The 15,255-nt window shown below is 40.2% G+C and overlaps 1 protein-coding gene across 2 annotated transcripts in view; it reads right to left on the bottom strand.

Moving 5' to 3' along the window:
• LOC306870970 (rho guanine nucleotide exchange factor 9-like) overlaps window positions 1-15,255 on the bottom strand; it is a 38,109-nt gene that overhangs the window by 20,660 nt on the left and 2,194 nt on the right. The window contains exons 2-3 of one of the 2 annotated variants that reach the window (XM_079418597.1): window positions 5,528-5,707; window positions 5,144-5,227 (exon numbers count right to left, since the gene is read on the bottom strand). In XM_079418597.1, coding sequence (XP_079274723.1) covers window positions 5,144-5,227; window positions 5,528-5,707 — 264 coding nt within the window. The remainder of the gene's footprint in view (window positions 1-5,143; window positions 5,228-5,527; window positions 5,708-15,255) is intronic. The other variant, XM_079418598.1, reaches the window with a different exon arrangement.

The raw sequence follows: 15,255 nt of genomic DNA on the forward strand, positions 1-15,255 counted from the left end.
ACAATGGAGTCTATGTGAATCTCCCACTTCAGGTCCTGGGAGATGGTGGTGCCCAGGAATATGAATGACTCCACTGCAGTCACAGTGCTGTTCATGATGGTGAGTGGGGGGAGAGCAGGGGAGTTTCTCCTGAAGTCCACTATCATCTCCACAGTTTTGAGCGTGTTGAGCTCCAGGTTGTTAAGACTGCACCATACAGCCAGCTCTGTAAGCAGACTCGTCACCATCCTGGATGAGGCCGATCAGTGTGGTGTCGTCTGCGAACTTCAGGAGCTTGACAGAGGGGTCTTTAGATGTGCAGTCGTTGGCTTAGAGGGAGAAGAGCAGTGGGGAGAGAACGCAGCCCTGAGGAGCTCCAGTGCTGATGGTTCGAGTACTGGATGTGAATTTACCAAGCTTTACTAACTGCTGTCTGTCTGTCAGGAAGCTGTCGATCCACTGGCAGACGGAGGTGGGGACGGAGAGCTGGGTTAGTTTATTCTGAAGGGTTTCCGTGGTGGTGGTGTTAAAAGCGGAGCTGAAGTCCACAAACAGGATGCCTGCTCTGTCCAGATGCTGCAGGGTGAAGTGCAGTCCCATGTTGACTGCATCGTCCACAGACCTGTTTGCTCTGTAGGCAAACTGCAGGGGTCCAATAAGGGTCCAGTGATGTCCTTCAGATAAGCCAAAACCAGTCTTTCAAATGATTTCGTGGCTACAGACATTAGGGCCACAGGTCTGTAGTCATTAAGTCCAGTAATTTTGGGTTTCTTTGGAATGGGGATGATGGTGGAGCGTTTGAAGCATGAGGGGACTTCACACAGCTCCAGTGATCTGTTGAAGATCTGTGTGAAGATGGGGGCCAGCTGATCAGCACAGGTTTTTAAACAGGCTGGTGACACACCGTCTGGACCAGGTGCTTTCCTTCTTTTGTTTTTCCTGAAGACCTGGCACACATCTTCTTCGCTGATTTGAATCGTAGGTGTGGGGGAGAGAGAGGTTGCTGGAGGTGTGTGGTTGTGTGGAGAGGTGTTCAGGGCGGGTGTGGAGTGATCTTTCAAAACGACAAAAGAACTTGTTCAAGTCATCTGCCAGGTGTTGATTCTCCACAGTACTGGGGGATGGTGACTTGTAACTGGTGATGTCCTTCATTCCTATCCACACTGAAGCAGGATCACTGGAAGAGAATTTGTTCCTGGGCTTGTCAGAATAATTCCTCTTTGCCACTCTGAGCTCCTTTTCCAGTGTGTATTTGGCCTGTTTGTACAAGACTTTATCCCCTTTTCTGTAAGCATCTTCTTTGGCCTGACGGGGCTGTCTGAGTTTTGCAGTGAACCATGGTTTGTCATTGTTGTAGATTAGATGAGTCCTGTTAAGAATGCACATATCCTCACAGAAACTGATATAAGATGTTACAGTCTCTGTGAGCTCGTCCAGATCGGTGGCAGCGGCTTCAAAAACAGTCCAATCAGTGAGGTCGAAACAGACTTGTAGATCCCGCTCTGTTTCGTTAGTCCATCTTTTAACAGATCTTAATACAGGCTTTGCAGACTTAAGTTTCTGCCTGTAGGACAGAATAAGATGAACCAAACAGTGATCAAAGAGTCCTAAAGCTGCTCGTGGAACAGAGTGATATGCATCCTTTATTGTTATGTAACAGTGGTCCAATATATTAGGCCCCGTCCACACGAAGACGCGTTTCTCTGTATACGCATACATTTTTTACCGTATAGGCGTTTCGTCCACACGAAACCGGCGTTTTCGAAGAGTGAATACGATCATTTTTTAAACCGGGTCCCAGGGTGGATAAATTTGAAAACGCCGTTTTCATGTTTTCGTGTGGACGGCGAATCCGTATATTTTCTGAAACGATGACGTCATCAGCCCACGTCTCGCCCCTAATCAGACACCGCTGCGTCACATAACAGCGACAACAACAACAACAACAATGTCAGACTACGTGCCTGTGTTCGTGCTGCAGAACCTACTGAGCTCATTAGTTTTATTAAAGCAAAATCTTCTGCTTTGTGTGTTAGTTTGTATTCAGCGCACAAGGTTTACGCACATGGTCCAAGTCTTCTTCTCTGTTTTTTTGTGTATCTCTGTGGCAGAATTACAGCGCCACATATTGGTCTGGCATGTGTACTACATCGTTTTCAGTCGGTTTCAGTGATTCCGTGTGGACGAAGATATTTCCTGAGATGACTCCGTTTTTACGGAATTTTTTTTAGAGCGAGGCAAAAAAAAAGATCGGATACGGAGAAACCCGTCTTCGTGTGGACGTAGCCTTAATGTCTCTGGTGGGACATGTGATGTGCTGTCTGTATTTTGGCAGTTCGCGGGAGAGATTTGCTTTATTAAAGTCCCCGAGAATGATTAAAACAGAGTCCGGGTGTTGTTCACTCTCTGTGATCAGATCAGCGAGTTTCTGTAAAGCTGTGCTCACGTGCGCTTGCAGTGGAATGTAGACACTCACGAGAATGAACGAGCAGAACTCCTGCGGCGAATAGAACAGCTTGCAGTTAATGAAGAGCGTTTCTAGATCTGAACAGCACATCTTCTTTAACACAGTTACATCAGTACACCACCTCTCATTGATGTAAAAGCACGTCCCGCCGCCACGCGATTTCCCCGTTGATTCCACGTCCCGATCTGCTCTGATCAGCTGGTAATTAGGCAGATGTAGCATGCTGTCTGGTATGTCGCCATTCAGCCAGGTTTCCGTGAAACACAGAGCAGCAGATTTAGAAAAGTCCTTGTTTGACCGGGAGAGCAGAAGGAGTTCGTCCGTTTTGTTGGGTAGAGAGCGGAGATTCGCCAGATGGATGCTAGGCAACGCCGTTCGAAATCCGCATTGACCCGCGCTGACGAAGCTTCATATGGGGTGTGATTTGTGTATTTGCTTTGTCGATCGTCGCGTACCTTGCCGTGACCAATGACATATGATATGGTGCGTGTGGATAAACGTCTGGATAACGTACGCGTGGATAAATGTGTGGATAACGTACACGTGGATTAATACTTAGGCTATATTCAATTATCTTTACTATTGTACCTTTTTAATTTTGGATATGATCATAAGACACACGTTTTCATGTTTTTGTTGCTATTTACACCGAGTGTAAATAGCATCTATTGCTATTTGCACTTAGTGTAAATAGCGTCTATCGCTATTTACACAGTGCAAATAGCCGCTGCCTTATTTTTGGGGGGTCTCAGGAGGTTATATCTCGCAGTTCTGACTTTATTTCTCAGAATTGCGACTTTATGTCTCTCAATTGTGTGCTTATATCACGCAATTCTCAGAATTGTGAGCTATAAACTCGCAAGACTGATATGTTCTCAGAATTGCGAGTTTATATTTCACAATTTTGACTTTATAACTCGCAATTGCGAGTTTATATCTCACAATTCTGACTTTATTTCTCAGAAATACGACATTATGTCTCGAAATTGCGACTTTATATCACGCAATTCTGACTTTATTTTCTGACTTAAAGTCAGAATTACGAGTTTATCTTACAATTATGGCTTTTTAACTCACAATTGTGAGTTTATATCATGCAATTCTGAGAAAAAAAGTCAGAATTGCGAGTTTGTATCGTGCAATTATGAGGAAACAAAAGTCAGAATTGTGAGATAAAAAGTCGCAATTACCTTGTGGCAGAAACGGGCTTCCATACCAAGGCTGCATTCATTCAACCAAAAAAAAAACAACAGTAATATCATTACATCTTAAAATAACTGTTTGTTTGTTTGCTTCTATCTTAATGTATTTCAAAATGTAATGTATCCTGTGGTGACAAAGCTGATTTTTCAGCATCATTACTCTAGTTTTCAGTGTTGCATGATCCTTCAGAAATCATTCTAAAATGCTGATTTGGCGTTCAAGAAACATTTATTATTATCAATGTTGAAAATAGTTTAGCATTTTTCTACATTTTTTAGAAAGTTGAGAAGAACAGCATTTATTTGAAATCTTTTGCAATTTATAAATGTCTTTACTGTCATGTCTGATCAATTTAATGCATCCTCCTTGCTTAATAAAAATAATCATTTCTTTCCTTGCTTAATAAAATTAATAATTTCTTTCCAAAAAAAATAACAAACTCCAGACTTCTGAATGGTAGTGCATATAATCTAAATAATATGTCATTTATAATTGATAATATGAAATTATAGTACAAAAAGATCAAATTTAAATAAAACATACATAATGATAACTAAAAACTGCAGTCAATTTTATTGCTATCATATGCTTGCAATGTGAAGAGAACAGGTTTGTTACCCAGAGGGAATGTCGTGCAATAGAGGGTTAATCTTTAGTTATGTGCAGGGACATCACCCCCCCGGATGGCTAGCGGCGAATCTGCAAGTATATGTAAATGATCAAGCCTGACTGTGCTTGCGCACATTTAATATTTCAGTTTTACTATGCAACATGATTATATCCTCCTTTAGTTTTATTCATAACATTTCAGCACACTTTACTCATAATATTAGATCTGGGTTTCACATTGTCCCTGATAAACTAACACTTAAAATAAAACAGATTTTCTCAGGTTTATGTAATATACAAGAGGTTGGAGGGGTTCAAACATAAACTGGCTCACTATAGAGAGAGAAAAGGTTGAGTTGGAGGAAGTGTTTGCAATGGGGCCCCACTGAGACCCCTGACACAATTTGAAGAGATGCTGGAAGAAAAGGACTGATCAAATTGTTGTTGTGACTGAGGGTTTATGTTTAAACTTCTGTCTGAAAATCTATTTTTGAGTTTTCCATCTCTGTAGCTCTCTTTATATATATATATATAAATGTGATTAAAAATAGATCTTTAGCAGTCAGAGAGGCTCAAATTAAGACCAACATCTGCTCAAGAAAAAAAAAAAAAAAAGATACTGTCAGAAAAGAGGGAAATATTGATAGCAGTCATCGTTAAACATCATAACTGAGTCAGCATAACATTAACAAAATCTTTTTCCCCATTTCAGTGTTTTCTGACAGACCCAGACTGTCACCGGCATGAAGGTAAGTTGCCATGGAAGCGAAGCGTGGCGACTGTGGCGGAAACGAAACGTTGGAACACAGCGACAGCATGTGAGCAGTAAGCGATGGGATGCATTCAACGGTCAAACGGTAAGCAGTGGTTTTGAAAAAAACGCACCTTAGCCGTGGCGTTTGTGAGGCGTGATGCAGCGACAGGGTTGATATAAAAAAGCTGTTTGGTTTGTGGGGGGTGGGACTCCACCTTAGAGAAACAACAACAGCAACACAAACAAGAGTTTGGGTTCAAGATGGAGGTTAAAGGGAAGAATGTGACCTCTTCTGACTGGGCTGTGACTGTATGTCTTTAATATTGAATCATTTACCTGAAAATGTGTCATATTGTTCATTTCTCGACAGGCCTGTGTGTTGCATCTCTTTTAAACAGCACTATCTGACTTCTATTGAGTTAGAAACGGTATTGGATGTGTTAAACAGATGTGCTTCTGCAGGTGTGTCTTGGACAGGTGGCCATCGGACAGGTATATGTCAGAGATGGGCTCACCCTGACGAAGCTGGCGGGAAACCAGCCCTCCTCCTCGTCGATTTGACCCCACCACCAGTCCTTATTCGAGGCGTCCAACACCTTGATGACATCGCCGGCCTTGAAGGCCAGCTCCCGGTCAGCCATGGTCACATGGTCCCATACTGCTTCGGCATTCACTACAGAGCCCCCGCTGACCAACTGCAGAAAGAGAGATGGAGTAGATGCAGGATAAGCTACATGAAGACAACAGTTACGTAACATCAGAAACATTCTGGATTAACATCAAACAGTCACATGCTGGCTTCCACTCCACAGTCAGCTCTCCGGAAACAAAACTGACAGGAGTGTCGAGACATAATGCTGCATCTCATTTGAGTTTGCCCTGTTTTTCTGACTGCTTCACCTCAGTTTGGAAACAAAAGGTGCAAATTAGGTTGCTAGGATAGAAACAACACACCTAGTTTGATTAGGGTAGCACTTTATTTTACAGTCCTGTTCTTCATCTACATACTATGTACTTATTACAGTAATTACAATAAATAGGTAATGACTAGGTACTAACACTGAACCTACCCTTAAACCTAACCTAACCCTACCCTACCTTGTATTACCAGAACTTTCACAGGTAAATTGTCAAATACAGCGCAACCCTTATTAGTATTACCAGCAAATAAAATAAATTGAGGTTTCTTAATGTTTTTGAAAGATGTCTCTTACGCTCATCAAAGCTACATTTACTTGCTCAGAAATACAGTAAAAACCATAATTTATTAAATATTTTTTTTTTACAATTTAAAATAACTGTTTTCTATTTTGAATATATTTTAAAACGTAATTTATTCCTGTGATGGCAAAACTGAATTTTCAGCATCATTACTCCAGTCTTCAGTGTCACATGATCCTTCAGAAATAATTCTAATACACTGATTTGGTGATTAAGAAACATTTCTTGTTATTATCAATGTTGAAAACAGTTGTGCTGCTGTGTGTGGAAATCATGACATGATTTTTGAAATTTTTTCATAGAAAGCAGACATATAAAAATAGAAAGTTTAAAAGAACTGCATTTATTTGAAGTAGAAACTTCTGTAACGTTATAAATAATCTTTTGATCAATTTTATACGTCCTTGCTGAATAAAAGCATTAATTTAAAAACAATTCACTGCATTCATATCCATTCTTTTGTCACAGAATGTTGCTTCTAGCCAGCAAACACATTTATGAAAATCCTTTATACAAATAACATTTATTACTATTTAAACTATTCTTTTATTATTGGTGAAAAATATCTGAGGGCAGTTCTCTTTAACACTTTTCTCTTTTTTTTTTTTTTATATGTGCTAATATAGGAAGGAAGTGGCAATGTACAAGGTCACAGAGCTATAGAGAAGTTGTGCTTGAGTAACCATGGCTTCCATGCTAGAGTAAAGACGAGATGCGTTATAGTATTGCTTCCTGCTGACTTTCACATATACAAGCCATGACAGCAACTTGAGATGATGGCTTGGTAATTCTCTACACAGAAACACTCATACATAATCAGCTCCAAGATTTCACCCCCACAACTCCAGGCACTTTTCCTCTCTCTCTCTCTGTCAAAGAGGCAGCCAGGCTGTAAAAAAATTCTCTTTTGCACATTTAAAGAGAAAAACATGTTATGTCAGCAGAAAGAGTAAAATCCGTTTGATTTGTATAAAGCAACTGCATTTGATACACATCATGGCAGTTGTTATCTCAGTGTCACAACACACTGTGGGTAAATGCGAGAGTTCTCCACTTATCTGATATCTAAACTCCATTACAGTTGTTCAAGTGTACAGGGCACTGAATTACCCAACATGAACACACACGTACGTGTATGTGTGTGTGTGTGTGTGTGTGATTACATACAGATCCACAGCCTTTAAGGGTTTGAATTATCGCTCCACAATCAATTTTCCTTTTATCTACTATACAGAATCTTCTCCAGAGGCGATATGTATCAGTATGTGTTTAAATGCATTACTTGTGTCTTGTACATGTCTGTATTACATGCTCGACAGCTTTTTGTACAGGTCTGAAATTTCAACCATTACTGGGTGAAAATCTTCCATTAGAGATGGGGATCTTTCATGCAAATCACATTGTTTTACCAGTAGGTGGCAACAAGTGACTGCCTTCATGTATGAATCACAAAATTATTAATTTAACCCTTTTGTTCAAATACTCTGTTTCTTGCAGGTAAAAAAAAAAAAAGTGTTTATGTAAGTGAATCATTGAATGATTCACTCAGTTCATTCAGCACCAAAAAAGGCATTACTGTGTTTCTAAGTGACGCTTTGCTGTTGTTAATTCTGCTATTGTTTGGTTGAAACTGTTTTAATTAGCAAGGCAAAAACTGACAAAATTACTGGCGACACTGTCTGGAATCTATGTTATTCAAAACAATTTTGTTTGTTTAACAAACAAACAGGTTAAACTGTTTTATAAAAACAATATCAGTTGCAGTTGTGCCGTTTTTGTAAATATCAAGATGGCTGTGATTGTCTGAGACACTCTTGCTTGTGTGATATTCCTTCATTAATTTATAATAAGTTTCATTAATAAATATATAAGCCATCATTTCCTACAAGACAGTTGAAAGGTGAGAACTTAGCGACTTAAAGGGATACTCCACCCCAAAATGAAAATTTTGTCATTAATCACAATAGTCCATCTGCCATCAGTAGTTCAATCTGAATTTAATGAAGCGATGAGAACACTTTTTCTGCGCACAGAAAACAAAACAACGACTTTATTCAACAATTCATCTCCTCTGGGTCAGCGTAGCGCCATTTTGGAGAATATAAACTGTGACATTACACCCCCTCATGGAAAGTGCAATCTCTTGGCATAAGTGAAGAGGTGAGATAGGAACGGTGGGGGGTTTGGAGGTGGACAAAGACAGGAAACCCATGAAATCAAACTAAAAGTTCATGATAATGAAACACTAAGTCACAGTAGGCTAATGTTTGTTGTTTGTTCCATGATTCAACTCATGAAAACATAAAAGTAGTATAACATTTGTTTACGCAATACATAATAAAAGTTCATTTAAAACTCTTGACTGGATTTTAATGTTTTAATAAAATACTATTTACCAAACCAACTATCATACAGTAAAGTCATACCATATTCCCTTATTTCACTGCAGATGTTTTTACTATCATCTAACTCATCGGTTCCTGGCTCATTAGGAAAAAGACAGTTAAATGAGTCAGTGAATCATTCATACTTCGGTTCAACCGATTCATCACTAATACCAGGAAACAAATTAATTGGATTTATTAAGTTAAAAGTTAAGAAGAAATGTCTAAGAAGTTAAGAAACGTCTCTCTGTGCAGTCTCAATAATGTTGCGACGTGCTTTTTTCTCTCTCTCTAAAGGGAACAGTAGGCAGTAGGATTATGCAAATCAGTCAGAAAAACTGCAGTGGAAAAGCTGTGTTCCTGTCCCAGCTAGCATCAGATCACACTAAAACAGAAAAAGAGAACAGCTGATGAGGATCATGTACAACCCTTAAACATCCCAATTCATCTGCAGCTTATTCTCCTGTGAGATATTATTATGTGGCACAGCGTGTATCAGAGCTGTAGGCTATCAACCACACACGGAAATATTACACCGCACACACGATACAATGATGTAACAGCCCCTGAGATTATCAGATTGGATAGTGATGAATTTAGCGGGATGAAATTCTGTCTATAAGAGCCAAACCGAGGCAATCTGTTCATAAACAGTGAGAATACAGCAGTACAGTAACACTAGCATTAGAGGGCCATGACTTTGTGAGTGTGTGTGTGTGTGTGAGTGTGTATGTTATCTGTCGTCTCTTCATTCCTCCTGCCTTTATTCCTGCATGAATGAACTGTACTCAGGAACATTCTTCCTCTTTCTCTCTGTCTTGCTCAGTCTCTCATTCCCTGTGTAAATGCCTTGGTGCACACATCTACAAAACTGATGTCCTTCAGTCAACAGCCTTACACACCATCATTAAATTGACTATGGACTGATTATTGATTATGGATCACAGGTTAATTGAATGGGCATCTGTTAAACATTTGACTCAAATCAATCACTGCTTTCTCCTAAACTGGCAACTGACTGCAGATGCTCTTACCTTGCTGTCTTAGACCATTTTGGCTTCCAGCCGGGGTTCAAAAGTGAACTGAAAATGGCTTTTAAATGACAATTTCTGAATTTTAATCGAGGTAGAATGTAGAATCAGAACTGTAATTCAAATGTGAATGTAAGGAAGTAGAATTGAAATTAATTTAAAGGTACACTATGTAACTTTTGGCGCTCTTGCTCTTAATAAACAAAACTGCATGCGTCTTGAGGAAGAACATTGGAGCCTTCTCTCTGTTTATGGATATGATGGGTCTCACAGGTAATGAGTTACTCCACAGTAGTTGTCGTCCCGACAGATCTAAAATAGTCTCAATATAAACACTTACTATAGGCCTTTAGTGATTCAGGACAAGATAAAAACACAGTTTGGAAAATGGGTTTAAGTACTTGCTCATTATATAAAGTTTGTACAATTTGAACAATAAAAAGGCTACATACTGTAGCTTTAAATTAACTGTAACTTAACTAAAAACGCCAATTTTGTCCAGACAAACTTTGAATGTAGCTTTGTATAAAATTTTGAAAAGAGTTTTAAAACTTTGAAGTCTAAAGGTTTAGGCCATATGGACAGAACGAGAGAACGAGACATGAAAAGTATGAGCATGTACAGCACTCAATATTTAGTTGGGTCTCCTTTGGCCTGGATTACTGCAGCAATGCGGCGTGGCATGGAGTCGATCAGTCTGTGGCACTGCTCAGGTGTTATGAGAGCCCATGTTGCTCTGATAGTGGCCATCAGCTCTTCTGAATTGTTGGGTCTGGCGTATTGCATCTTCCTCTTCACAATACCCCATAGGTTTTCTATGGGGTTAAGGCCAGGCGAGTTTGCTGGCCAATCAAGAACAGTGATACCATGGTCCTTAAACCAGGTACTGGTAGCTTTGGCAGTGTGTGCAGGTGCCAAGTCCTGTTGGAAAATGAAATCTGCATCTCCATAAAGTTGGTCAGCAGCAGGAAGCATGAAGTGCTCTAAAACTTCCTGGTAGACGGCTGCGTTGACCTTGGACCTCAGAAAACACAAAGGACCAACACCAGCAGATGACATGGCACCCCAAACCATCAATGACTGTAGAAACTTTACACTGGACCTCAAGCAACGTGGATTATGTGCCTCTCCTCTCTTCCTCCAGACTCTGGGACCTTGATTTCCAAAGGAAATGCAAAATTTACTTTCAGAGAACATAACTTTGGACCACTCAGCAGCAGTCCAGTCAAGACGCTTCTGACGTTGTCTCTTGTTCAAGAGTGGCTTGACACAAGGAATGCGACAGCTGAAACCCATGTCTTGTATACGTCTGTGCGTGGTGGTTCTTGAAGCACTGACTCCAGCTGCAGTCCACTCTTTGTGAATCTCCCCCACATTTTTGAATGGGTATTGTTTCACAATCCTCTCCAGGGTGCAGTTATCCCTATTGCTTGTACACTTTTTTCTACCACATCTTGTCCTTCCCTTCGCCCCTCTATTAATGTGCTTGGACACAGAGCTCTGTGAACAGCCAGCCTCTTTAGCAATGACCTTTTGTGTCTTGCCCTCCTTGTGCAAGGTGTCAATGGTCGTCTTTTGGACAACTGTCAAGTCAGCAGTCTTCCCCATGATTGTGTAGCCTACATAACTAGACTGAGAGACCATTTAAAGGCTTTTGCAGGTGCTTTGAGTTAATTAGCTGATTAGAGTGTGGCACCAGGTGTCTTCCATATTGAACATTTTCACAATATTCAAATTTTCTGGAATACTGAATTTGGGACTTTCATTAGTTGTCAGTTATAATCATCAAAATTAAAGGAAATAAACATTTGAAATATATCAGTCTGTGTGTAACGAATGAATCTAATATACAAGTTTCACTTTTTGAATGGTATTACTGAAATAAATCAACTTTTTCATGATATTCTAATTTTATGACCAGCACCTGTAATTCAAAACTGCCAAAATTTGAAAAAAAAGTTTGCATCACTGAATATTGCTGTTGTCATTTAACAATTCTATCATAAAACAGTACTGTATAGCAAATATTTAATGTTTAGCTACTTGCATCTTACCTCAGAAAAGTGTGCCATATGCATCAGACGTTTAGCCAAGGCAAAGACTATAGAATACCTAAGACATGTCACTCGTATAATTTTGAATGGGGAAAAATGCAACGCTCAATATGGCCGCTCAATCGCAGGAAGCCCCGCCTTCTGAATGAAAGAACCAATCGTTAATCAGTAAAGTCAGCGCGTCACTGCAGCTGCCGTTAGAAGTCCCGGTTGCTATAGAAACAGTCAGCGCTTTGAGACGCGCGCTCATGACTGCGCATGCGCACTGGCTGATCTAGCCTGAGAAATAAGCTTTTTATAACGCTATTTGAGCAAAAGAAACAACATTTATGACACAGTTGTTGTCCGATTTCATTGGTGATTTCAAATATTAAATTTAATCGTAAGCTTAGTGAACCGTTTTGGAGAATTTGATGGTTCCCCATACAAAGAGATAGGAGCTGCACTTGGATGCCCGAGAGGCATTTCAAAGATGGCCACCGAGTGACATGACTTGTCTTAAAGAGACTTTGGCCAAGGTTCTGTGGGCGTGACGTCTGAGGCTGAGACTAGTTTGTCACTAACAAGAGCTCTTTGACTTCTGAGGTAGACCAGCATAAAAAAAATTACATTTAAAAACTCTTTGTCATCTTAACAATAATAAACAGACCAGCATCAAGAATATTAAATAGTGAAGGGATAGATATATGTGTAACAGAGGCCAGCTAGTAAAAGATATGTGGGTAAACCTCAAGGTGCTGCCATTTATACAATTCTAGCCAATCATCAACTTCATTTGAATCTAGATATATCCAAGTTTTTGTTTTCAGGAAGGAAATGACCCCTCACTAGCACAGATGCCAACTGCCTCTGATCTAAGAAAGCTGCGGTACTTTGGACAAATGGCATAGCAGAGGCTAAAAACTCTCAACAGGGTGTCTACCTCAACATCTGGTCCAAATGACCCATTAGGCCCTCTAACAACATTCTATGACCAATAATCGAATATCTCCACCCCTCTAGCAGAACAGCTGCTTTAGGTCAGCACTTCAGCTCTCCCTGACTGCCATCACTCCATCCAGGTGCTGCTCACCTGAGTTCCCTTCAACAAAATAAATTGCTCAGGATATATAAGCAGAAAACAAAGTGCCTCATTCATTCAGTATCATTATTACTGCACTACAGAAGAGCAGCCCTATAATTCAGAGGGCTACAGCACGGCAAAAAAGGGAAAAGGGGAAAAAGGAAAACAGAACATCTAAGAGAACAGAGGATGCTGCCTCACCATAGACACACGCACACACACCTGACTGGGGAGGACGATTATGTAATCGGAGTACAGTGGGCTAGGAGTCTAGGAGAGAGAACTGGAGAAAGCACGTGGAGAGAGAATGCAAAAGAGAGAGAGATTGCATTAAAATAGACTGCTATGCTATGGATTAAGCTCTCATAACTGCATACACACACAAACAAACTCATATAGCCATTAATTCTCATCATATCTTGCAGGGAGAGATAATAAAAGAAATGAAATGTGCAGACAGCGAAGTAACATTTTGAACCGAATGTTTTAAGCAACTATACGAGTCTGAGCTGCTTAGCTGTATGATTCTTGCCTAAGCCTGTTATTCCCTCCACGTTGATATGAATCATCCTGATAAAACATTTTGCACTTTTCTTGAGGTCTAAATTTAGATTTTAAATGCTTTAAACTCATGCAGCATTGCTTGCCCACACGGTTCCTAAAACAAACACGAACGGAGAAAATGCACAAAAGCCTTTCAGCCATGAAAGATGCAAAAGATGTGTGTAATACAGCTCGCATGAAGCCGTGTGTGTGCACGTGTGTGTTTTTGTGTGTGGGTGGGTGGATTCCCAACCTACGCTCCCCGTGCTGATGATTCTAAATTTGTCCATTCTCTTGGTTTTCCCACTCTTTCCTGCACTTTCGTATTCATATTTTTGGATGCACATGCCTCTCCATGTGAATGTCGTACACCAGCTCGGTGGAACGGTCCTGAAACCTCAAGCCATTGATTTGAAAGGCCAGAACGCACCCCTAAAATGAGCACCATGAGGTCAGAAGCGCCATACTATCTAGAAAACCTCCATACATCAGTTGTTCTGCAATCACCTTTTACGTAAGAGTTTCTGAGCTAAATCTAGCGCATTTTAAGATGGCTACAGAGGACAGGCTGCTGGCGTCTTGAGAGTAGGATGTAAAGTGAATCCGTAAGCTTCTGTTTTAACGAATACACAAACAAGCGCATATAAACTCATGCGAGATTGCACACTTAAAGAAGACAAAGAATCTGTCTCTAGGACAGATATATAACGCAAACTATATGATGTCATTTGCGACATTAAGTCAGAGTCCCTCTCTTGTGCTCTGGTAGTACATTTCCCAGACTTCCCTTCACTGTTAACAGGTGCATCAAACCTGTTGGGAGAGAAGGACTGCATGCTAATGCAAAAGGGAAATATCCTGCCATATCCTGGCAATACAGAATGACAGTCTGCGTTTAACATCCCACACCGGTGCTAACTGATGTCTCAATGCATAATTGCAGTGTGTGCATACAACCGCTTTACATGTGGCAATATGCTAAAATTTCCCATCTGGTATTTCTAATATCATATGACAGAACATAAATGCAGTGCTTAATATGTTTGGTGTGACAGTGGCTTCTTATCACAAGCCAGTTACAGCTGGCATTAATGTTTACTTTGCTTTAAAGAAAAAGAAACAGGGTTCAAAAGCTTGTGTTTTCAAATTAAAACACGTCACTATTGACTGTATATTAAAAGGTACACCTTTGTACCTTATTTACCTATAAGAGATACTTATTTGTACCGTAAAGGCACACGTTAGTACCTAAAGTGTATATTAGTATCTAAATGGTACATTAATATTTTGAAAAGGTACTGCTCCGGTCACACCTTTTGTCCCTTTTTTTTCTGGGAGTGTATACGTATAGAGATAATGTACTGTGGCTTTTAGTGTCCAGCAGAAGTATTAAGGAGTTTGATGCAGCACGCCATCAGTGAAGTTTTTGGGAACAATATTGTTTCTCCGTAGAGAGAGTGAGTCAACGGTTTCAGCACTTCAGTGGGATGCATCCGAACCATTATGCTCCAACGCACAACAAAACCCCAGTCTGCAAATAATGCGCTTGCAGTGGGAACACACAAAACACTAAGGATGATGGTTTGAGCAACATGAGTTCAAGGGAATGATTCAGCTGATTCATGTTTTAGCTGATGGCAGTGATTCTATAATAATCTTTAATGAGAATAGCCAAACGCCTGTCTGTCCTCTAGAAGGGGTCAGGTTAAGGATAAGCATGTTGGAACACCATCAGTTTAGCCAATTAGAAATGATGAAATCCCTGTCATACATAGGCATCACTGCTCGGAGGCGGAAGTAGAGTCTGTAAGTTTCTGTATATGAAATGGCTAAAATTTACAGGAAATTTACAAACGTATTGTGAGGTATGAACATATTGCACATCTGATTTATAATTTGTGAACCTGGACCACAAAAGCAGTCATAAATAGCACGGGTATATTTGTA

The sequence above is a fragment of the Barbus barbus genome (assembly GCF_936440315.1).
Source record: "Barbus barbus genome assembly, chromosome: 6".
Taxonomy (NCBI): domain Eukaryota; kingdom Metazoa; phylum Chordata; class Actinopteri; order Cypriniformes; family Cyprinidae; genus Barbus; species Barbus barbus.